This window comes from Notothenia rossii (genome assembly GCF_949606895.1).
Source record: "Notothenia rossii genome assembly, chromosome: 7".
Classification (NCBI taxonomy): domain Eukaryota; kingdom Metazoa; phylum Chordata; class Actinopteri; order Perciformes; family Nototheniidae; genus Notothenia; species Notothenia rossii.
Window position 1 is genome coordinate 40,770,429 of NC_136905.1, and position 24,952 is coordinate 40,795,380.

Consider the following 24,952-nt stretch of genomic DNA (forward strand, 5'->3'; position numbering starts at 1 on the left):
GAAACGCTTTCTGCAAGGGGTACGAAGACTCAGACCGGTGTCACGCGCACTGGCGCCTCAGTGGGATCTGGCTTTGGTGTTACGAGCACTAAGCAAAGCCCCATTTGAACCGTTAGAGCAGGTTCCCCTTAAAATGTTATCAGCCAAAGTAGTACTGCTTTTGGCTCTAACATCAGCAAAAAGGGTGAGTGATCTATCCGCTCTCTCTGTGGCCCCGTCATGCCTCCGGATCTAAGGCGATGGCAGTTCGGCTGTGCTACGGCCTAACCCAGCCTTTATGCCAAAGGTCATCACAAGCACTTTTAGGTCAAGAGTGATCACCCTGGATGGGTTTTTTCCGCCTCCTCATAAATCGGAGGAAGAAGCCACATCTCATCTCCTCTGCCCGGTGCGCGCGCTGTCCAGCTATGTGGCACGCACGGCGGCCTGGCGCCGTTCTCAGCGCCTGTTCGTGCACTATAGAGAGCGCTCGATCGGGCAACCTCTGTCTGCACAACGGCTGTCACACTGGCTGTGTGAGGCTGTGTCACAGGCATATGTCTCCTCTGGGGTGGAGCCCCCGGAGAACATCAAGGCACACTCCACCAGAGGAATTTCCTCCTCCACGGCTTTGCACGGAGGAATGTCAGTGGAAGATATTTGCACGGCTGCATCTTGGTCTTCCCCCTGTTCATTTATTCATTTTTATTTGAGGGATGTCTCCCATTCCTCTCTGACACACCCTGTACTGGGTGTCCTGTCGGGGTGAGTGATGTCAGGGAGCCGGCTGTGCGCCTCTCTCTCTCCTGCCTTTTGGCACGCGGAGAGCGGCCCATTTCCCCTGAGGGATGTTCCTTTTTCCTCTAACACACTTTGTACGGAGTGCCTGGTCAGAGTGAGTGACGTCAGGGATCCAGCTGTGCGCTCTCCTGCCTGTCTGCACGCAGAGAGCTGCTGTTCCCCCACTACGATCGCAGGACGAGGTGGGACTTTCGTCTCTACTTTCTCACAGCGGCCGGTATGTATTGTGCCCAGCCTTCACCCCGTCGGGAAGATAGGCATGTTTTGCTATGTTCCAGGTACGGTGATGAGCCATTACGCATGGCACATCAGGCAGGGGGGTGTTATTGAGCAGGTATGTCTGTGCTTCTAGTGCCGGGCGGACCCAGTGGGGCGCAGACTACATCATGCTTCGCCCTTAACCCAATAGCGATAGCCTTAGAGGGCGAAGCCATATACGAAATAGAACTGAGGTTACCTACTGTAACCCCAGCTTCTATGAGTAAATAGCGCAGCCCTCTAAGTGCGGGGCCCCACTGGCTCTACGAATAGCTGAAGAAAAGTTATGTTGTATGGGAGCAGATTGCCGGGCCACCTTCCTATTTATACCGGAAGGAGGCCCGAGGGTGGGGCCCACCTTGCGGGTGGGCGTGGACTACAAGTGTTTCAGTGCTGCGCGGGGGCGCAGGGGGATTACCCAATAGCGATAGCCTTAGAGGGCTGCGCCATTTACTCATAGAAGCTGGGGTTACAGTAGGTAACCTCAGCTCCTCGCGCTATTGATTTCGCACGTAAACATAAACATGACGTGTTGCTATAGCAACGCCTTTTGTCTACTCCTGTAGATAGAGAGAGATTGATAGATAGATAGATAGATTGAGAGAGAGATAGATAGATATATTGAGATAGATATATTGAGAGAGAGAGAGAGAGAGAGAGAGAGAGAGAGAGAGAAAGAGAGAGAGAGAGAGAGAGAGTGAATCAATACAGAGCTTTCAGTGTAGCATCCCCCACCCTCTGGAACTCTCTCCCCCCCGAAATCCGCAGCGCCCCAACCTTGGACACTTTCAAAAAAGCCCTCAAAACGCACCTTTTCACCAAGGCTTTCCCCACTATATAGTTAGTTTGATAGGTTTATTTTTCCGCTACTTGAAGGAGAACATATATATATATAGATATATAGATAGAGAGATAGACAGATAGATAGTTATAGATAGATAGAGAGAGAGATAGAGATATATACCTAAACAAAACACAAGTCTAACACCAAGCATTTAAATCAGCACTGTAGCGATATTTTATACTTCATGCTATCTGTACAAACTATATAATATGAAAAGCTGAAAGTCCACAGATTATATTGGTATACATATCATCCCTGTGCGATCAAAACTAACTGTTCTGTATGGTACATTGTACCTTGGAAATCAATAGCGGGTAAACTTTACCCGTTGGCGGTTTTAGGTATACAGCGACCTCTGGCGGTTCTAGTGTTAAACAGAAGAGATTACCATACTGGCTCTTAACACTAGAACCGCCAGAGTTCGCTGTATGCCTAAAGGTACAATGTACCATACAGAAGAGTGAGTTTTGATCGCACAGGGACGAAATGTATACCAATATAATCTGTGGACTCTCAGCTTTTCATATTATATAGTTTGTACAGATAGCATGAAGTATAAAATATCGCTACAGTGCTGATTTAAATGCTTGGTGTTAGACTTGTGTTTTGTTTAGGTATATATCTCTATCTCTCTCTCTATCTATCTATAACTATCTATCTGTCTATCTCTCTATCTATATATCTATCTATCTATATATCTATATATATATATCTATCTCTCTCTCTATCTATAGGAACAGCAGTAGACAAAAGGCGTTGCTATAGCAACACGTCATGTTTATGTTTACGCGCAAAATCCATAGCGCGAGGATCGCTGCATATTCTATGGAAGAAATATTATCCACTCTCGCTAATAAACGCTTGATGTTAGGCTTGTGTTTCGTAAAGGTAAAAATGCTTCATATCGTCTGATAGCCTTCTACTCATAAAAAACAACAACATGACAATAATATAAATTAATATAATAATGTATTTATTATATAATTGAACAGCAGATAACATATAACGTATACAAATAACAAAAAACATCAGAGAAGAAGAACAATAAGAACAATAAGAACACATCGATCACAACGCTTCACAAACACTCAAACACAATTGTTGCAAACACTGAGCACCTTGGCTGTGCATTTGCCACACACAGCATCCCCACACTTGACACATTTGCAGAACGTTTTATTCTGCATGCAGTGCGCCTTCACCATGCAGGTCATTCTCCTGCGCTCTCCTGCACCAGCACCGCTGAAGGGCAGGTCCGCAAGTGGTGGCGCTTTTCATCCACTCAACGCGCAGCTCGTGTGCCAGCTGGAGCATGAAGTCCCTTCTCGGTAGGTTCTCCTGGCTCATGCAGCTCCTGTACAGCACCCATGCATTGATGGCAGCGAGATCCAGCACATTATAAAAGACAGCAACGGGCCATCTACGCGTGCCACCTGAGAGAAACATAGGATTTAGTAAAAACGATTGACCAATGCAGTGTTTTCTATAGGCCTAAAATAATAATAATAATAATAATAATAATAATAATAACAATTAAAGCTGCAAGCAGCGTTGAGCGAGTCTTCGACGTTCCGCAGGCTGTTGTCCGCACGTCGATGTCAGGCAGATGTTTCGAGGACTCGGCCGTTGGCAAACGTGGGAAGATTCAGGCCGATCGGGCAATGTCTTTGAGTTACAGCAGTAACACAAAAGTTGTGTTTGATGGCGGGTGATCTGTGGCCATGGCAACAGCATTTGATGACACCCCATAATATGCTTAGTTGTGTTGAGGGCTGCATCGTTATCAAACCTGTGAAGTTTTGGGCCGTTTGGAGCATGTTAACTGGAGTTATGAGAAAACCGTGTTTCACTGTGACCATTTTGTTACCATAGCAACAACATTTGAAGAAATCTCAAAACTGACACATATATGTCTCGAGGGCTTGACGGTTAGCACACATGTGAAATTTGAACACTTTTTTTTACCATTTACACAGTAGTTATAGCAATATCCTGGTTAACGGCGAGGCGTGTGTTGCCATGGCAACAGCTTTTGAGGAAAAGTCACTATTGTCATATTAAGGTGTTGAGGGCTTGACCATTAGCCATCATATGAAGTCGAGTTGGACGATTTTCCATTGAATTACGACAACACCATGTTTCATGGCCAGGGACTCGTTGCCATGGCAACGACATATGAGGACATCCCATAATTGACAGAGCTGTTGAGGGCCGGACCATTAATGATAGTCTGAAGTCTGGTGCCGTTTGGACGATTTTCCATTGAATTATGACAACATGGTATTTTTTGGCGAAGGATGCGTTGCCATGGTAACGCCAAATTAAGTAACATCAGATTCAACCTACAGCTGTTCAGGGCCGCAGTGTTAACCATCATGTGAAGTTTGGTGGCGTTCTGAGAATGTCAATTTGAGTTATGACATCATCGTGTTCCATGGCGAGGGACCGCCTAGCATCGAGCGAACTCAAACTTTGGCGCCAAATCACGGCTATGCCGTGCAAAAGAAAAAAGTTTCCGTGATAACTTTAAATTGCCCATGTCTCGAGAAGCTACCCGACAAATTTCGAGTCGTACGAATAAAGTCCCTAGGACAAGATAGTTTTTGTACGGAGGACGAAAAACGCGATAAATGGCGTTTTTCCAACGCCAAATTCAAAATGGCCGTCTCCCTGTACGTTATTTTATACCCCTCCAAGAGGCTTTTTGGTTCGTCTCCGCACCCTAGATATGCGTAGCGAGTTTCGTTCGTTTATGTGAAAGTTAAAGTAGGGGGAGTTAACGTTAAAAACGGAAGTGGGCGTGGCGTACGCAATTTTTTACGCAAAGTTCCGGAACCAATTACACATCGCAATTTTCACCACTTCTGACGCGCGTGCAACATTTGGTGAGTTTTCACATATGTTGCGGGGGTCAAAAGTGCGAGCAATGTATGCGCGCCCACCTCACTGTAGGAGCATGGGCTACCTACTGCCATGATTTAGGTCACTTTTAATGGGCTTTTGCTCCTCGTTTTCCCTGTTTTTTGTGGGTTTTGCATGGTTATCGCTCGCATTGCGAGCGACTAAATTGATCGTAACGATATCAATTATGCGAGTTGCAGCTACGTGGGCTCCGTGACTAGGCTCATGCGGCCTATCAGCCGTCATGATTTCCGAACCTTTTCTGTGCTTTTGCCGGTCGTTTTCCCTGTTTTTGGGTGTTTTTCGCAGGTGACTGCGCGACCGATTTCAATAGGGTCTTTGCCGACCTAGGTCTCAGACCCTAATAATAGCCTACCTTTCACCGAATATTGGCGAGCCATTTGGTCGAGCACGTCAACCCCCACTTTTGAGTGGTTGTAGTATTCCACAGTCTCTGGCTTTTTCTTTATTTCTGTGGAGATGGCCACATGCTGGTGTTGCGTGCTGAGTATTGTCACGTTTCTCCTCGGCTTGCACTGGTAGACTGAGAGCACCATTGTGTCACTCTTCAGCACCTTGGTGCTGAACAGCTCAGATCTCCCTTGCACAGAGGGTGGGAGCTCCCGCTTGTTGCGCTTGATGGTTCCCACTAGGCTGGTGTTTTTGGCGAGAAGCGCTTTGGCGAGAGGGAGGGAGGTAAAGAAATTGTCTGTGGTTATATTTCTTCCCTTACCGACAAAGGGCTCCACCAGCCTCAGCACATTGTTCTCTCCTAGCCGTTGTGTTGCTGGCCTGCTGGTATCTTTTCCCAGGTAAGGGAAGCCATTCAGTATGTATTTGCTGTCAACGTCAGCTGCCAGCCAAAACTTGATGCCAAATTTGTCCAGCTTGTTGGGCATGTACTGTGTGAATGGACATCTTGATTTGGTCGGGAATAGCTGTTCATCCACAGTGATGTCGGACCCTGGCCTGTAGGACGCGATTGAATTTTCGACATAATGATCCCACACCTTCCTCACGTGCGTAAACTTGTCGGTGGTCAACCGGCACCGGCGGGTCTCCTTTTTATCAAAGCGCAGGTAGCGCATGATTTCCCGAAACCTGTTCCTCGACAGTGTTGCGTTGAAGAACGCGTTGCCCCACTGCTCGGACCAGAAACTCTCCATCTCAATGTTCTTCCCACAATATGCACCTCTCACATAGAGAAGCGCAATGAAGGCCTTCAGCTCCATAATAGAGACATCCCAGGTGGCTCTGTCTCTCCGCGCTTCAGCAATTGTGCAATCACGGATTTCCTCCAACATTACATTATCACACAGACACATAACTGCTGTGAGTTTGTCAGTAATGTTGTGACGTGCGTGTGGTGTGGGGTCAGCAGACTCTGTGAGGATGTTCTGTATCTGCCATCTCCCTGCACCTCCGCAAGGCTACATGACCGTCCACACTGTGCTATCTTTCCCGATCTCTTGGGCTGGTGACGGCTCAGTGGCACACACTAAATAGGAGAGAGGAAAACACTACTTTAGACTAAAGTATATTTCATAAATGTTTATTTGATAATATTACATCCTCGAAAGGCAATGAAAAGATAATTTGTAAAAAGAAAAGGCATTATCTATATGCCTTGTTATCTTATAGCCTATGATTTGTAGAAAAGTAGGAAATAAAAAACAAGAATCATCATACCTTCTGCATGGGCTGCATGGTACAGTAGGCCCATCTGCAAGCCGGGGGTCAGGATGGGACGGCCTCACGTTCCGCGGAGGCTCAGGATCGCTGTCAGATGACCCATCAGAGGCAGAACAAACCCAGGACACATCACTCAGTCCTGATACTTCCCCACCATCACTCTGCTTCGCTCAGACGGTTTAGCAACGATAGTGCCTCCTGTACGTTCATGAGTCTCTTTCTTTTGTCCATTTTGGAAATATAACCGGCTCTCTCTATCTATCTATCTCTCTATCTGACAAAAGGCGTTGCTATAGCAACACGTCATGTTTATGTTTACGCGCGAAATCAATAGTGCGAGGAGCGGAGCATTTCTATGAGGTAAATATTACCCGCTGGCGGAAATAGGTATAAATAGCAATTTCTTTGGCAATTTTTTCAATCTGACTTCATATTGCCAATTTTTAACAACACAGGGTGTTACATAACACGCTTTCAGGAAAAGTCACAGACTGAGAGACGTTAATATTTTATTGAAAAAAAGTTACATACAATAAAAAAACAGCTGCGGGTAAAATTGACCCGTTGGCGGTTCTAGTGTTAAAGTCAAAACAATTTACGTACATGGGTTGAGGGCTATGAGGTAAGGGTATGAGGCCCATTTATCATTGTAAACCAAATAGAAATGTTATTTTAAACTACAGTGTTGTTGTGTGTTGAATTTTCTAGACTAAATATCACCCCACCATTATTTCAACTCCGCTGTGAGAGCTACGAGGTGTGTTTTCAAATCCCTTTGTTCTTCAGGTTAAAGGTTGGAAAATCAGTTGCCATCTTGTCTTGCCCTCATGTTCACAATGAACCAAACGGCAGTCGCCATTTCGTGAAATGCTAATCAAAAGTACTCTTGTTTGTTTTAACAAAAAAAAATCTGATTTTGGATGTTTTTTCTACTTGCAGTGTGTATTGGCGGTTTTATGAAATATTCCAGTTTGCAAATGTGTTTTGGCGGTTATGTGCTGTGTTGGTTAACCATAGTCTAATTTTCTTCCCATTTTTAAGATATTTTTAAGGAAAATAAGCTTCTTCTTGTTTAAAAAGAGGTCAGTTTTGCAACAGCTATTCCTAGTGGATTGAGCTGGGAATTACAATAGCGCACTCTGCTGGTGGTACAGAATTATTACACAGATAGAGGGAACACCTCTTAGGGAAAGATACATTAACATTCTGAAGTTTGATTCTAAAGTGTATAAACAAACACAGGTATCGCCAGAGTAGAATTGCAAAGTGGTTTCTAATTATAAGATGAGAAACTTTACATAAATAACATAACCTAGACTGTAGAATATTCAAACACCAATTTATTGAAGCTAACACAAGTTGAGACATTAGCATAATGTCATACACTTCGGTATGCACTGTACACAGTAGATTTAGATTTTCACCAGATTTCTATTTTCATATTTCAAAGTCAAAACCATACACTGTACAATTTTTATTTTTAACATTTCATATTTTACAATTTGCATAATTGTTATATTTTAATTTACTTTATTAATATTTTTACAAAAAACTTGAAACTTAAAAAAAAACTTAAAAAAAAAAAACTTAATTTTTTTTTAAAACTTCTAAAAAAAACAAAAAACAAAACAGATTTGAAGTTCGGACGAAGGTGCTAGTCAGAGTATTAGTGGTTCATCTTTGATAACTCAATAAATAGTTAGAGAACATGTCACCAAAACAAACTAAGTTGAGACCAGACGCAGAGCCAGGCTCAACTGCAGATATCAAGAGAAGGATAAAAATGAGATCAGATGCTACAACAGTTCCAAATCTTAGACAAAAGACATGGAACCAAATTGAGAAACTGTTGGAACAGTGGCAAATGAGAGGACTGTTTCCAGCTGATGATCAGCCTGGACCAACGAAAGCCCATTGAAAAGCTGTAGTTGACTATGAGAATGGAGAATACCTGCGACAGCAACACGCATGGATCAAAGCCGGACAACCCCCAGATGACATTTCCTTCAACAAAATCAGGTCGAGGTATTGGGCGGCCATTCGTCACATCTACCCAACAACACGGAGTTTACATACCCTCAACAGCCTGAGAAAAGAACCGGGGGAAGACATGTATGCCTTCCTGAAGAGATGTGAAGGAGTGTGGGAGGACTGCACAGGAGAACGACATGACTTTTCGCCGTCTGTCGTAATGCTGTGGAAGAACGCGGTCATTAAAGCCCTTCCCCAATCAGTGCAGGCAAGCCTGGGAGATGTGGTGGCATTAGACGCTAAACCCTTTGAAGAATGGAGACAACATCTCTTTCACCACGATATAAAATACCAGGCAGCAAAAAGGGAAAATGATGAAGAAATGGAAGCACTACAACTTCGACTTTTGAGGATACAAATAGCTGAGAAAGATACCGAAGCAAATAAAAACAAGAAAGCGGCAAGGCAAATGGCAGCGACATCAAAGATGGCCATAGAACCAGAAAAGGCAGGCCAGACACCTCTAACAATTCAAGCTCAGGAATAACCAGAGAAGGCAGGTCAGACACCTCCAACAATTCAAGCTCAGGAAGTGCCAGAGATTCAGATACAGCATCAACAAAAGGGAAAATGGAGAGAAGGGCAACGATCAAGACGAAGAACGGATGAAGGCTGCTACAAATGTGGTCAGCTGACACATTGGTCCAGAGAGTGTCCGCAGAACAGTACACCAAACAACGGCCCTCCATGCGGTTACCCCAGGGGAGGTTTCCATGACTACGACAGAGGCGTGGGGTCCCAGGGATGTCAAAGAGGAACAGGATTTCCAAACATGAACCAAATGCCACTGACAGCCTGGTATCAACAACAACAATGAGGAAGCTCAGAGGGCACCAGGTGATGCATCTTCAGCACAAAGGTATTTTGAAATCCAGCTACATTGAGCCATATATGACACCACAGGAGGGAGAGTTTTAATGTTATTTAAAAAATCGAGAGTAGGATATTGCATTTACATATAAAGCATCCACAGATTAGAACATTTAGCAGACTATTTTTGTAATTATGAGAAGGAAAGAGATTACGAGTGATGTTGTTCCCCCACACAGAAAACTATTGTGTCCACACAGCGGGTTAGGTCAAGACTAGGGGTTCCCACCCAAAATAAGACGACGGGAACCTGGTACTCGCCCAAGAAGGAGGATCCTTACCAAGTCCTCCTGTCTACACCGACTGCAGTTAAAGGGGCGGCGATTCACCTGACGTGGAGCTGATGAGACCTGAAAACAGAAACTCGATTCTGCTGTGGTGAAGTCTGGCTACAAAGGGAGGTGTCCGATAGGGTTGCTTGTCTCAAACCAGTGAAGAAGTCATCAAGAACCCAGCAGAACTAGAGAGTGACTGTTAGCGGGAGAACAGTGACGGAGCGACAGAGACTGGCCCAACATTTTCCAGCCAGTAGATAGAGAGACCCCGTCAGAAGACCGGGGCTGTGTTTAAAGGGGAACTTCATTTATTGTTAGCCAGAAGTGCAGTTTTTAATCAAACAATTATGTGATTTATGGAGTCAGATTACATGTTTCTCATAAACAAAATGTTATACTCGGTCTGAAGTATCTGTTTTAAGGCATGAGCTGCAGATTAAATAACATAACACTGATTGAGAGCTTGGATGAAGAAGTTGTAGGGTTTTTACAACAGTTTCAAGAATCAGTCTTTATTTATTTATTCTTGAGTAACTTTACTGATTTATAGTGTAGTGCGTAAGGCAATATCTCATTTGAGTGAGGGGCACCAGCCCTTCATGCATGTCACCCTTGGTGAGAATAGTTCATATTTTCCCTCCAGTTTGGAGAAATATTATTTTATCATATGTTAGTTCAGCAGTGTCAACCAATCCTCTAATCCTAGAATTATTGAGACGTATTGGCGACACCAGGGGTATTGTTTTTCGCAGCAACGATGATGCATAATACCATGACAAAAGCCATTATTGACCATACATCATACGATATTTTAGTACGCCTTATGGGTACACACGGAGGAGTTATATTTATTTAATGCAACTTTATGGGTTTTACATGTCCTGTTCATAATAGGGTAATCATTGCAATATTAATTGAGCATTTTATGCTCAAAGGAGGGAGTGTCATGATGATACAGATATGTTGATTTCAACGATGTTGTAATTAATAAATAATAACATGTAGTCAACAATAGGTCTCATAACAACAAGAGGTATGCCGAAGCTTGGGCCTTCTCCAAGGAGGGAGTGGTCCAGTTTTAGATATTAGACGAATAGAAGTGGATAAATATGTCAGAACTCTGAGTAATATTATGCAAGTTTTGTCTACACAGGCTAGGAAAACTACAGAGATACCAGACGAGACACCAGAAGAGACTCCTGTTCGGCCAGGTGATTGGGTGAGGGTGAAAGTTCACAAAAGACAGTGAGCTGATCCCCGGTGGACGGAACTGTGAGAAGTTGTAACGAACTTCACACGTGCTCCGGTTTAAAGGTAAAGAAAAAGGAGCAAATTGAAACCACCTCACACATTGTCACCCTTCACTGGCAACTTCCAGAAAATTATTGGGAGTTAGGACTGATTTGGCAGAGCTGGGACAAAACAATAAATAGAAATAAGATAAAGATAGAAACAGCTCAAAAGACGAATTGTCTGTAGATTTTTATAGATTGTACACTAAAGTGAAAACCTATTTTTTGTTTTGCACCTGAAAAAGAGTCCAACGTTTTCTATACGTTATTTTTGTACTCATTATTTAAATTCTGTAACTGACACAACCAGGGATAAAATAGAGATGATGTCAAGAACAAAGCCAAAGCAATTGTGGGGTCCCCTAGGGATAAGAGTCAGAATAGCATTGTTGATTGTGCTCATTACACTTGGCACCTTTCTGGTTGGATGTGGAGTACAATATCAAGTAAAACATGGATCTATTAGTTCACTCATAGAGAATGCCCACATCACTAACAAAACTCCAGCTGTGTTTCAGAGACTTTCACTTATCCCCATAGCCAAAAGATCAGCTGAGCAACAAGAGGAGGAGTTAGAAATACTCGGTCCCAAAGGTGAGGCGGTTATAATCAAGATGATTCACCCCCCCCCCCCCGTATATGCAGTTCTTGTATCAAATTATGAGATGGGTTTAAGTGATCGGGATTTACAGATTAGGGGAATCTCCAAATAACAGTGAGATTTAAAGTGATGGAGAAAATATGGGGACGGTCTTTTATAGTGTGTGAAATATGTTGTGCTTGAAACATGTAGGTATTTAAATGTATAGAAGAAAATGGTTTCCTGAAAGAGTTAATTGGGGTAAACATGTTACAGTGGGTGAAAACAATGTTTAGGGATATGGTACAATTATTAGAAGACATTAACTGGGCTTAGATGACATTTAACATCTAAGAAAGATAGTATTGTTAGGAAAATAGAGTGGAAAAGGTTGGATTTATTTTACCTCGGTGTGTTAGAATTAACTATAGGTAATGCGTCCCGAGATCTCTCTCTCTCTCTCTCTCTCTATCTCTCCGCCTGTCAGACCGCTACGACCCCATCTTCCAAGCAGACAAAAGACCTCACCACAGGACACTCCTCCTTCTCCATCGAACAGACAGAGAACCAGAGCTGAACCAACAATGACAAGACTTTATCCAGAACCAACTCCACCTGAGGAATCCAGAACTACAGGTGAAATTAAAGGCACACTCTCTTCGGTCCCCCACAGAACATGAAGTTCCAAGCTGAGCCACGGGATTGGGCACAAGATCAGAGTGTGGGACATGAGAGCGGAATACGCCCTCCATGCAACAAAGTAGAGACTGTAAAGGAGGAGATGAAATGCAAAGCAGTTGGGCCACTCAAAAGAGTTACAGCGGGAGGATCCAAGAGCAGATGGACTGAGGAGAAGGTGGACGGAGGAGAGGACAGGACGGAGGAGTCGGCATGGTCCGGCAGAACGTGAGGAGGTCGTGGCTTGACAACCAGAGGGGGAGAGAAGGAAAACGGGAGTGAGTGAGTTTACACATAAACACACTTATTCACCAACAGTGTTGGGAGTAACGCCGTTATTTTTGGCAGTAACTAGTACTCTAACGCGTTATTTTTTAAATTCAGTAACTCAGTTACCGTTACTACATGGTGCGTTACTCCGTTATTTTTTTTATATAGTCTCGGCTCCCAGACGTTGGTGAGCGGCGCCAACAGCGAGGCGAACAGAGATGAGAACTGTACGTACAGTACTTGAGTAAATGTACTTAGATACTTCCTGTGTCACATGCGGAGACGCTTTGTGGGCGTGTTTGTGTTTAGTTAGCCTACTAACAATACTATCATGGCGACGGCGGAGCACAAGTCGAGTTTCTCCGCATGGAGATATGCTCACTATTTTACTTTTCTCGAGCATAAAGAAAATAATGTGTTAGTTAAGTGTAAGTTGTGTCTTGGCGGGTCAAAGATCCTATCTACTGCTCAAAACAGCAATTCCAATCTGTTAAAACATCTGCAAAAACAACATGCTGGGACGAAGCTATTAGTTAAGAGCACAGACCCAGAGCTATCCGACGCCACCTCACCTCCACCTCCACCCAAGCAACAGCGGCTGGATTTCAACCGAGGGACTGCTAGTCAGGTGAAAGTGGATAAAGCCATTGCACGGTATGTTGTTGAACACGTGCAGGCTATTTCTACAGTGGAGTCACCCGCTTTCAGGGAGCTAGTAAGCATGATACCATGTCCGGGAGGCACACGGCATATGGGACGCAAAACGTTTTCCAACTACCTGGAGAAAGAATATACCAAAAAGGATAGCGAGCTAAAGAAAACATTTGAGGGGCTGGAATACATCTCGACCACCGCAGACATTTGGTCTGTCCACAACAGAAGCTTCCTCGGGATAACATCTCACTGGATAAACCCCACCACTTTACAACGCCAGAAAGCTGCGTTGGCCTGTAAAAGGATAAAGGGTAGGCACACGTACGATCTTATTGCTAGTGAGATTGACCACATTCACTCTTTGTATGGAGTGTCAACAAAAGTTACCTCCACGGTTACTGATAACGGCTCTAACTTTGTGAAAGCCTTTGCCATGTATCAACCGGAATCGCTCTCTGACGACGATAAATTGGCACTTTGAAACATATCTTTGTTTTTGTATAGACCACATTGCTTAGCAGAGTTCAGTGATGCAAATGCATGTCAAGTTGATCAACAGATTGTATTATTCTCCAATGCAATAACAGTACTTAAATGAAGGCTATAAGGGCATTAATGGGAGCTTGTCTTTTTTGGGAGCCCTTTTTTTAAGTAACTAAAACGTTACTTTTCACTGTAACGCATTACTTTTTGGCGTAAGTAATCGGTAAAGTAACTGAGTTACTTTTGAAATGAAGTAACTAGTAATGTAACTAGTTACTGGTTTTCAGTAACTAGCACAACACTGTTCACCAACGAGAAATACATAAAGAAAACGATTTATTAGCCATGAATTAATCAATTGGTACACTGTAAAAAAAAGTCCGTGAAATTAACAGGGAAAAGCTGTAAAATCACGACATCAAAAAACTGTAAATAGAGAAACAATGAAGCAGTGTTTAATTGACAGTAATATTTCGTAAAGTACTGAACCAAACAAAACTGTTAAATTCACATTAAGAATATGTTAAAAATAATTATATTTCATTGTATAATTTACAGATTACTGTGGTTTGAACACAGAAAAACTGTAATACATAAAACAATACAATACAGTTAAAATGACAACATGACAGTGTTAAAATCATGTTTTTTTATATTTTTTCATTCTTGAATATACTATAATATACTTACTTCTTATTTCTATTTTTTAAATACATATGTTTATTTTGAAATTGGAAATAACCCAGTACTGAGACATTTTTGGAAATTAAATGAGAATCCATAAAACAGCTGGCGTTTGGATTCTCGGGCCGCCCGGCTATTTGGAGTGGAATGCAGCCCACGGCAGACAGCCCAAACAGTAATCGAACGCGCCACTAACGGCCCGTCCACACAGCGGTAAATCTACTTTTTGAGTCTTGTATTTTTTTTAAATTGGGACAGCCTCTCGGCGGAAGTGACGCAAGCGGTCAACGAACGCAGCCTCCGAAGGAAACGGCCGCTGAAATGAGACACGCCTACTGAGCAGTAGAGTTTGTTTCTGTTATTTCATTGGACTATTTAATTATCGCGGGAGCAGCCACTTTTTGTAGGTTAACGGCTCAGTGCGCGGCCAAGTCTGTCTGCCACGGAGCTATGTGCAGGTACTCATGAGCGGAGGATCACATCTGTAGCACTGGTAAGCTAACTGTTTATTTTCTTCAAACTTCAATTATAACACGGTGTGTTGTCAGGACAATTCTGTTTGTGATTTATTGCATTTTGCAGTCATAGTAGTTATAACGTCTACTGACTGGGAGTTAATTTAAATAGTCTGGTAACGTTATTGAAGTATCGTGCTAAAAGCTGAACTCTTTATTTTCGTTCAATTCATACTGTTGTGAAGCGGGGGGTTCGAAGCTACATCTGAGCGGGTTCAAATGTAACGGGCAGTTATATTATTATTATATTGCTAAATATGATTACCTATCATTTTTGCAGGTTTACGGTTACGGCTCAGTGCGCGGCCAAGTCTGTCTCAAGTCTGCCTGCCACGGAGCTGTGTGCACATGAGCGGAGGATCACATCTGTAGCACTGGTAAGCTAACCGTTTATTTTCTTCAAACTTCAATTATAACACGGTGTGTTGTCAGGACAATACTAACTTCTGTTTGTGATTGAGTGCATTTTGCAGTCATAGTTATAACGTCTACTGACCGGGAGTTAATTTAAATAGTCTGGTAACGTTATTGAAGTATCATGCTAAAAGCTGAACTCTTTATTTTCATTTAATTCATGCTGTTATGAAGCGGGGGGTTTGAAGCTACATCTGAGCGGGTTCAAAGTTAACGGGCAGTCTTGTTAGCGTGCTAAAAATGATTACCTGCCGTATTTGCAGGTTAACGGTTACGCGGCCAAGTCGGCCTCAAGTCTGCCTGCCACGGACCACGTGGAGCTGTGTGCACATGAGCGGATCTGTAGCACTGATAAGCTAACCGTTGAGGGGTTATGTTCTGCATTGCATAGGAACCCCTAAAAATGATTACCTGCCGTTTTTGCAGCAAAACGCTACAGACTTTGAAGGGTTATGTGCTGCATTCTAGAGTGCATAGGAACGAACCCCAGTGTTTTTTCAAATGTGTTGGCACGAACTGCAAGCGAACATTTTGTACTTACGCATCTTTTAAAGCTCACTTTTATCGGATTCACAATGTGCCTGCAGCCACTGCTAGAGCCATTGTTACAGATTTGAAATGTGCAATTTCGTTATGTGCGCGCCAATTTCAAACAGTGAAAGAACTTATATCCCACTTAAAAGATCATATAGTGGAGGGACGACCTGTGTTATGTCCAGTAACTGGTTGTACAAATACTTTCACTGTGAAATCGTCATTTACTGCTCATATGTCCAGAAAACACAGAGCATGTTCTGTTGATAGCATAAGTGACATGTACAGGGAAGCCATTTCTCCGTGTTCTGCACATGAAGATGCTTCCCAGAGCCCAAATGATGCAACAACAAATGAAAGCACTGATTTGACACAGCATTTCAATGAGACCTATCTTAGGAATGTATGCTTATTCTACTTAAAATTGCAAGGGCAGCTCCTTCTTCCAGCTTCAACAATACAGACCATTGTCGAAGAGATGCAAAATGTGCATGAGTTGGGACAGGATTACATTTTAAGTAAACTACGTTCACTTTTAAAAGATGACATGTCTCTAACTGATGATGCTATTGCTAAAATCTGTGATTGTGTGAAGGATTCCGATCTGTTCTCAGTCTGTCACCAGGGACCACTGAGAACAACATATTCAAGAGCTCAGACATTCAAAAAGATGTTCAAATACATAGAGCCTAAAAAAGTAACATTAGGAAATGATGAAAATATGACACAAAGGTTTGCTTACTACATACCTCTGAAACAAACAGTAAGTGGCTTATTAGAATCAGAATTTTGGAAGAATTCAATGTCACAGCAGTCATGTGAAACAGACTCAGATGTTTTTGGTGACATAAGTGATGGACACAACTTTAAGTCCAACCAGTTCTTCATTGAAAATCCAGGATGCCTGAAGCTAATTCTGTACCAGGATGCTTTTGAAATTGTCAACCCCCTTGGCTCTGCTAGGAAAAAACACAAAGTTGTTGCAGTCTATCTTTCTGTGGCAAATCTACCTGCTCATGTGCGCTCTAATACTGATCACATGTCCCTGGTTTTATTGTGTGGAGAGAATGACCTAAAACAATTTGGATTTGCTAAGGTGTTCTCAGAGATGTTAGTGGATTTAAAAGATTTGGAGGAAAATGGAATAGTTACAACAGTTGGAGACATGATCAAAGGGGCTCTGTACTGCATTGCGGGTGATAACTTGGGTTCACACGGTATTGGTGGGTTCACTGAAAACTTTAGTCGTTCAAAGTACTTTTGCAGGTACTGTGAAATCACACAAAGTGAGTTTAAGAGTGATGATCCAAATGTATGTGGGCCACAGCGCACACCCGAAGGTTACGATTCTGCTGTTGCTGATCTACAAGTTGAAGACAGTCCACACATCAAAGGCATAAAGGCAAACTCTGTCTTCAATGCTCTGACATCTTTTCATGTTTGCAAGTCAGGTCTCCCACCTTGTTTAGGCCATGACATATTTGAGGGTGTCTTATCCTACGATGTTGCACTGTACTTAAAGTATTTTATTAAGAAAAAGAAATGGTTTACATATTCACTTTTGAACCGACGCATAAAACAGTTCAAGTACAAAGGATCTGATGCTCTCCCTAAGCCCTGTGCTGTCAACTCTGACATATTCAAGCTCTCAGGTCAAGCCATTCAGAACTGGAATTTGTTAAGATTGCTGCCTGTATTAATTGGAGACAAAGTGCAAAATCCAGAAGATGATGTGTGGCAGTTGACTCTCCAGCTTAAAGATATTGTTGATCTGATTTGTGCACAAAAGATTTCGTTGTCACAGGTAGCCTATCTTGACATTACAATCCAAGAATATTTGGAAACAAGGAAGTGTTTCTTTCCTGAGAGTCCACTAAAACCAAAGCACCATTTCATGAGACACTATCCGGCACTCATCTTGGCCCCTTGATTAGAGTATGGACAATGCGTTTTGAAAGTAAACACAGCTACTTCAAGAGATGTGCCAGGCATTTGAAAAACTTTAAAAACATCTGCCTAACTTTATCCGAAAGACATCAGCTGTTTCAAGCATATCTTTCAGCTGGGCCAGGATGCAGTCAACTTCTGCAAGTCAAAGACAGTTGTAATTTTTACTCCAGTCTTTACAGTGATTCAATCAAACATGCAGTGAGAGAGTTTGGCTTTTCAGAAAACAATACTAGTGTTTCCACAGACATACAGTATAAAGGTACATCATATAAAAAAGGGCTTTTCCTTGTGTCCAAAAATGACGAGTCCATGGAGTTCGGAGAACTGCTCATTATTTTAATTCAAAATGATTCAGCTGTGTATTTTGTGATGGATATACATAAAACTGACTATCATTCTGAATACCACCTGTACTCTGTGACAAAACAGAATGCAAGGTTGCAATGTGTTAACATTAACGACTTGGTAGATTTTTATCCGTTACCATCATACATTGTTAACGGGCACCAAGTCATCCCGCTGAAACACAGTGTGTTGTCAAAATAAACACGATATTGGCTACTGTGGTGTTGAAACCATTCTAACAATGCACATGTATGCTTAGGGAAAATGATAAAATACTATTTGAAAAATATTAAAGTGACAGCAGTTTTTGTTCTGCAATGTACAGAAATAAAAAGTATACATCCTCAATCACACCCTATACTCAAATTAGAGGTTCCTCTTATCTGTATATAATGTATGTACAGTATTACTTGACTAAATGTCTAATTATCTTTGTCTTTCATTTGTAATTTTGAAAACCGAAAAGTGTCGTTCTTCCATGATTCCAGAGATGACAGACATGGAGCAAACATTTATATGCAGTGCCATCACTGAGGTCTTGCCTGACCTTCCAGAGATGACAAAAGATATTCTGGAGGAGACTTTACAATCCCTTGGGGTGGAGACCTATGAGGATTTCCAGTTTGTTAAGGAAGCAGATTTGCTGTCAGCTTTGAGGCCAATTCAAGCCAGAAAAGTCCTTGCTGCTTGGAAGCTGAGATGTATGTATACGTGTGACTATTTTAGTACAGGATGCAACCAGTGCCCAAAGTGGCCTGCATAAAAGATACATCAGAAATATAGAAACATTAAAACTGTGTTCCTCATAACTCTTTTTGTTAATATGTGTGTGTTTTGCAGGCCAGACTCCTGAATCCAGCAGCTCATCTGTTGGTGGCTCGCCAGGACCTTCTGCATCCTTGATGTCCTATTCACCCAGAAGTTCATCCTCAACCTCTTCCGACAGCTGCAAAAGGCCTGATATAGACTGGATGGATAGCTTTGTGATACCGTGGGATAAGTTCCCAGAGGAACTGATGCAGACACTGGACAGAGGAAAACGACCTAGTCCACAAATGAGAAGAGAGATGGTACGGATTCTGGTGTGTGAAATTAAGCGAAAAAGTACTTGCTTAAGTAAAATACACACTATTGAAGTTGCAAAAAAGATAGTGGCAAAGTATCCTACGTCTCTTCAAGACATAATAGAGGGAGACGTGATCGGGCCAGGGTATCACTCTCTGGTCAAGCAATTGCAAAATAGGATAGAGAATGTGAAGCGATCCACGACCCCAAAAATAAGAAAACGAAAGAATGGCACCGACGAGTCAGACACAGATGAAGTCCCTCCAGAACAGAGAGCAGCAATCCAGGACACTTATGGGTGCATTAAATGGGATTTAAAATTCCTGCCCCTTGGAGAGACCGAAGAGAGCCAGCAGGAGAAAAAGGAAAAACTGAGGGTGATGTCTAAGCAAACTGATGTAAATCCAGAGGAGGTCAAACTTCTAATGAAGTCAACGTTCTACACGCAGCGTAAACAAGTCAACCAGGGGACAAATATAAAATCCCTCCTGCAAGAGTGGCCGTTTTGGTTCGACGACCTTGGCATGGCAGTCCACTTCAAGGAACTCACAGGAAGTGAGCTTCAAGAAACTTTCACACGGAATTTGGATCTGAAGGGGAAACGACTCCTGAACTACATGAATACGGTTGCTGTGTACAAGAGCAAAAGGTTGCTACAGGCTTTAACCAAGTTCAAAGTGATGAGAGGAGAGCTAAGTGGTTGTTCTGAAGACGTCAAAGACATGGTGCTGCTTCTACTGTCCTACTTTGATGAGAAGGAAGACACGATGTTCTGTTATGTTGAGGACACATGCCTGGCAGGGGAAGTACAGATGGACCAAGTTCAGTTGACTCCCACCATTGTTGTGTGTGGTAAGTAAAAACGTTCACTACTTTTTTTCTGTTCTTTCTGCCACTTCTTTCTCTCTTTTCTGTCTAATTTGAGACGTTTATGTTGCACAATGTTTTTTGTTACTGTAAGCTCATAAAGGGCTAGTTTGGATGTTTATGGATACTTATCCATAGTCAGTGTATTACTTGCATGTCTTTGGAGGAACAGGCAGGAGTACGGGTACGTATGTAAAGCTGTGGATGGGTGCAGCAGCGAAACGTATTTTAGCCACGTAAAAATTCAGTTTACATGTACGCTATATTTAGAATATTGTCACAAATGTACCCTGCTGCTTCAGTCCCTATCAGAAACAGACTGTATAGCTGTCTGACAGCAAGGTAGAGCTTTGAAAATATTCTTTAATATAGCATACACTAAGAGTAATATTGTTTTAGTTTTTTTGGTGGCTTAACTATGTCCACAGCAGTGCATTGCTTAGCTGTCTGCTGGTTCTCCTCTCTGTTTCTCCAAACTGTAGCTCCTACAACCCCCCTTCAAACAATATGAACTATCCCCTAAACTATCCCCTTTTATCTCCCCTTAACCTGCAAATACACATACATACATTTTTGTATTGATGGTGAGAGCAATTTAACAGACCTTAAAATGTAATAACATATGTGCTAAAATTGTTTTGTGAAATGTTTCAGGAAGACAAGTCTTGTTTTAATTTAGTTTGAATTGTGTTTTTCTTCTTTTTTAGGACGATCATGCTATTCTTCAAAGCGATACATGCTGAGTGTGGATCGAAACATAGTACAGGACAACATCCCCTCCTTGGTTTCTGCCCTGTCCATGATGTTTGGGAGCTATTATTGCTTCAACATCGCCTACCCGTCAGAGCTGGCATCCACCCTGGAGTTTGTCCAGAGGTATGTGTTTTTTGGGATGGGTTTTATCCAACAATTTATTTTATTAAACTGCAACAAATCTAAAGCAGCTGCTTCAGTGAATTGGGGGTTAAGATAATTGTCATTTTGGCTTCAAAATAATAAGATTGATGTGAATGTTGTTGTTGTTAGGCAAGCTATTTCATTATTAATTCTGTTGTTTGTTTGTTTTTCTATTTTAAGGTGTTTTTTCTCCATCAACCCAGAGAAGGACACCAAAGTGGAGAAGACACGCGCATCCCGTCTTCAGGTGAACCCGAGAGTCCTCACCTTGATACAGGAACTTTCGGACCATGAGTGGCGTGATGTCTGAATATGGACAGTAAGATCAATGGCATGTGGCGATGTGCCCAAGTTACAGTTTGTTTGATTGTTTAAATCGTGCCTTTTTTCTAATTAAATTGTTCTTTTAACTAATTTTAAAAAATGCAATATGTAACTCTCAAAATGTCAAACTATTATTTTAAGGTCATTGTAGCCACTCTTGGGGTTTGCTGTTACAAAGTGAAGTTGCTTAAACAATCTTCGGTTGGTTTATGTGGATGTAAAAGCTCAGGACATCACTGTTGAGTGTAAAAATGTTGACGTGTTACACTCCACTGGGTGGTTTTGTTTTGTTTTTTGTTTTATAAACATTATTTCCCATAAATCATTTGTAAGTAACCTCTCAACTTTGTTCAGCTTGAAGTTTGTTTATTGTGCAGCCTTAGTTTGTATGTTTTACCAATATGTATGTTGAGAAATGACAGATGTTTTTGATCACTGCTATTATATATATATATATATATATATATAATAAATTCTTGGAAAGGCAAGTTCTTGTTGGAATTTTTTCAATTTTTAATACAGTGGCTCTTGAGGTTTATCTAGGTTTGCATTTTTTATTTTAAATGCTTAATCTGTGTACCCTGGATTACATTCTTCACATTTCTGGTAATAGTCAAACATATATATATACGAAGGCAGTGTAGTTTAAATGAAATCTTTCAATCTGACTAATGTATAGGAAAAACATTTTTTTTCCACTGAGCAATAATCCTTACAGGCGCTTTTATACTATATATTTGAGATTGTTATTCATAGAACAGTTTTTGCTGCATTTTAATTGTAATAAATATATTTTACAGAAAATTAAAATTGCAGTAGTTAGAGGTTGCTTTCACCGTAAAACTCGTCATTACTACGGCAAAATACACTAAATTATACACAACTTTTGATTACAATTTGCGGGAAAATTCAGTTAAATTACAGCATTACACTGATGCTTTTACAGTTAAACAGTGTTATTTGTTTGGTATTTTTCTGTTAAATTTAATGGGATTCAATGTACAATAGACAACAACTGCATGTAAATCTTACTGAAATAATCAGTTTAATAGCAACGTGATCATGCTAATTCAGCAGAAAAGGGCTGTTGAAATTACAGATTTAAAATGTAAATTACAACTGTTTCAAACTGTAAAATATACACGTTGTTCTGTAAAGTTGTTTACAGTTTACCATATTTTTTACATCATTATTCTGGCAACAAAGCTGCCAGGTTTTTACCGTAAAAACAACGTTTTTTTTTTTACAGTGTACATTTATAAAGAAAGAAAGAGGAAACTATTAAATAATCCTAAAAACACACTGAGGGTAGAACATATTATTCAATCTTCTTTTAGTAACCACTCTATAAAAGCAGACAAATCTTTATTTGTATGGAAAATGTTAAAGGTAGAGCTAGTACCAAGCCAAAGATAGTATTCCAATCTAAAGTATTGATTTCTCCATTGTAGCATGGTTATTACCTCAGGAGAACTGTTAAGGTGGAAATAACATGTGTTTGTCGTCCAAGATGAAGAGTTTAAAAAGACACTGGGCAAAGAGCAATAACACATTTTAATAAAAAAAAAATTATATAATTGGGAGTAATACATGCGGGGCCTTGGATCACTCATTGTAATGGTGCATATTTTCGACAACAAATATCGTTCAGGGAGAAGGGGTCACTCAAGCCACCCTGCAGATGTTATAAATCTTACTTGCAGCTTCAGAGGAAGCGCACGGCACCAGAGTATGAGTTTTAAAAGACAAGCGCCACCAGCTCCTAATGGTCATCCATTCAACAGATGACCTGACATTTAGAGATGTTATTTAAAGGAGAAACATATCTGCCATAAGTGAAAATTCCTTAATTGAACTACAAACCATTAATGAAATGACTTCTGTTTTTAAAATCCTTGTTAAAGGAGGAAGTAATTATCACATGCTCGGGCACCCAAGGTTCCACACACTGTTAAAGGGGTTAGCATAGTTAATTAAGTAGACCAGAATTGAAGATAAATTAGTATAATGAGTTATTGATATTCCACCGGTTTTCACACCATTTCAGGGACTTTATCACAGCATTAGAACAGACCACCCAAAGGTACTTAGTAGGAACTTTTAAGTGAGGAAATTCTACAACTGTTGTAACTGACCAAAATCTTCTCCCAGAAATGACTGTCTAGAATGCCGTACCCCAGAGTAGAACGTACCGATTGATCACGACGGCCCATTCTAGAGAACATTTTACTTTCATACCTTAAATGGTATGAAAGGAGGGAGGGTACATTTCTCATGAGGTGACGGTTACAAATGCTAGCAGAACAAGACGACCCACCCCCGTATACAGATGTTGATAAAAATGATGAGTTAGTTTAAATGATATGGATGTTCGGAGATGAGATTGATCAATGAATGTCCAGCCGATGTGATTCTTTAAATGATGAAATCATGTGAAGAAGTGAACAAACTAAAATGCTAAAATGGAGTGAATCCATTTCAATTTACTTTACACCATCCAAGGTATTTTATTTTATTCTTTATTATTATATATATGGTGGATCTCATGTTTTATAAATCATTGCTATTCTAAAATGGTTTGTTTCTTTTCACTTTGTAAAAAGAAGTGCCTTAACACTGAGCGTGGTATGAGAACGGTTTCTGTGAAAGGAGGGAGGAAGAAATGTTCTGATACCAAGCCATGCTGCTATTTTGAAGAATGATATTGAATGTAAACACTAGAAGTTATGCACAAGGTAAAACTTTTATGTTTGGGCACAGTCAAAGTTTTGTTGTATTATTGTAAAGTTAAGGCTATTGAACCATTCCATTGTGATTGTATGTTTGTAATATGAGTTATGTACTATGCAAAGTTCAGATGAAGAAATCATTGATTTCAGTATTAGATACACACCTTTTTGGTGTGTAAGGAGGGACTGTTAGAAATTAAAATCAATGTTTTGATGGCATAATTTAGTTCGAACATACCGTCATTTAAATGCTATTTTATTCTGGAAAAAAACAGAAGTTCCCAATACCAAGCTTTCATTCTGAAAATCCTTCATGACGACATCCGGGACTACCGTCCATTAGTATCATTAAAGTGGCTATTGACGCCGTTAACATGTATTACATATAAAGTTATGAAAGTGATAAGGAGGAGAAAGGGCATGTGGAAGTAAGCAATGAATGTAAAATGTCGGAATCCTCCGTATAACTCAATATCGGACTCAGAAGAACGAGGGGGAGTCCCCTACGTCAATACAGCTCCCAGAGAGGAGGAGCGAACAGCCAGCAAGCGGGAAGTACGAAGACTTGTGTGGTCTCTTCTTCACGGCCGCCATTGCGAGAGGGAGCTGCAGCTTTTCTCTCCTCACCTGAACAATATTCTGCTTGTAACACTACCGCGCCATTTTAATTAAAGTACCCATTTGAACCTTAAGCCAGAGACTCCATTAGTCTCATTTTTAAAGCTTCTCTCCTGGACGTGAGAATAACGAACATAGTTAACAGTGCACAACAGTTTGTCCAGAAGTCTTCTCATCAGGGCTCTATAAATAAATAACTATGGCAGATATGTAATATGTAATGCATCCGAACAGTGTATTACAATGCCGTTATGTGATGACTTCCAAAGAGAAAAGCAAGCACACTCGGAATAAAGTATTATTATTGTTATTATGTTTTTATGTTTTCGGATTTCACATCGCATAAACACCATATCCCAACGTGCATTGCGGCTAAAACATCCAAATCACCGAGCTTCAACG

General features: G+C 41.2%; 2 protein-coding genes across 14 annotated transcripts in view; one reads left to right on the forward strand and one right to left on the reverse strand.

Annotated features, from left to right (window-relative positions):
• tsnare1 (T-SNARE Domain Containing 1) overlaps positions 1-24,952 on the reverse strand; it is a 403,887-nt gene that overhangs the window by 130,152 nt on the left and 248,783 nt on the right. The gene's annotated exons all lie outside the window — the stretch shown is intronic.
• On the forward strand, positions 11,623-21,253 carry LOC307047634 (uncharacterized protein). 5 transcript variants are annotated; one of them, XM_079694686.1, is made up of 6 exons: positions 11,623-12,483; positions 15,088-15,184; positions 18,539-18,751; positions 18,891-19,967; positions 20,690-20,858; positions 21,060-21,253. In XM_079694686.1, exons 3-6 carry the CDS (start codon positions 18,541-18,543, stop codon positions 21,187-21,189), a joined length of 1,587 nt encoding a protein of 528 aa, XP_079550812.1. In that variant the 5' UTR covers positions 11,623-12,483; positions 15,088-15,184; positions 18,539-18,540; the 3' UTR covers positions 21,190-21,253. The 5 variants fall into 5 exon arrangements, with proteins under 5 accessions (XP_079550812.1, XP_079550813.1, XP_079550815.1 ...); XM_079694687.1 differs by having other exon boundaries at positions 11,623-12,479; XM_079694689.1 differs by lacking the exon at positions 18,539-18,751 and having other exon boundaries at positions 11,627-12,483.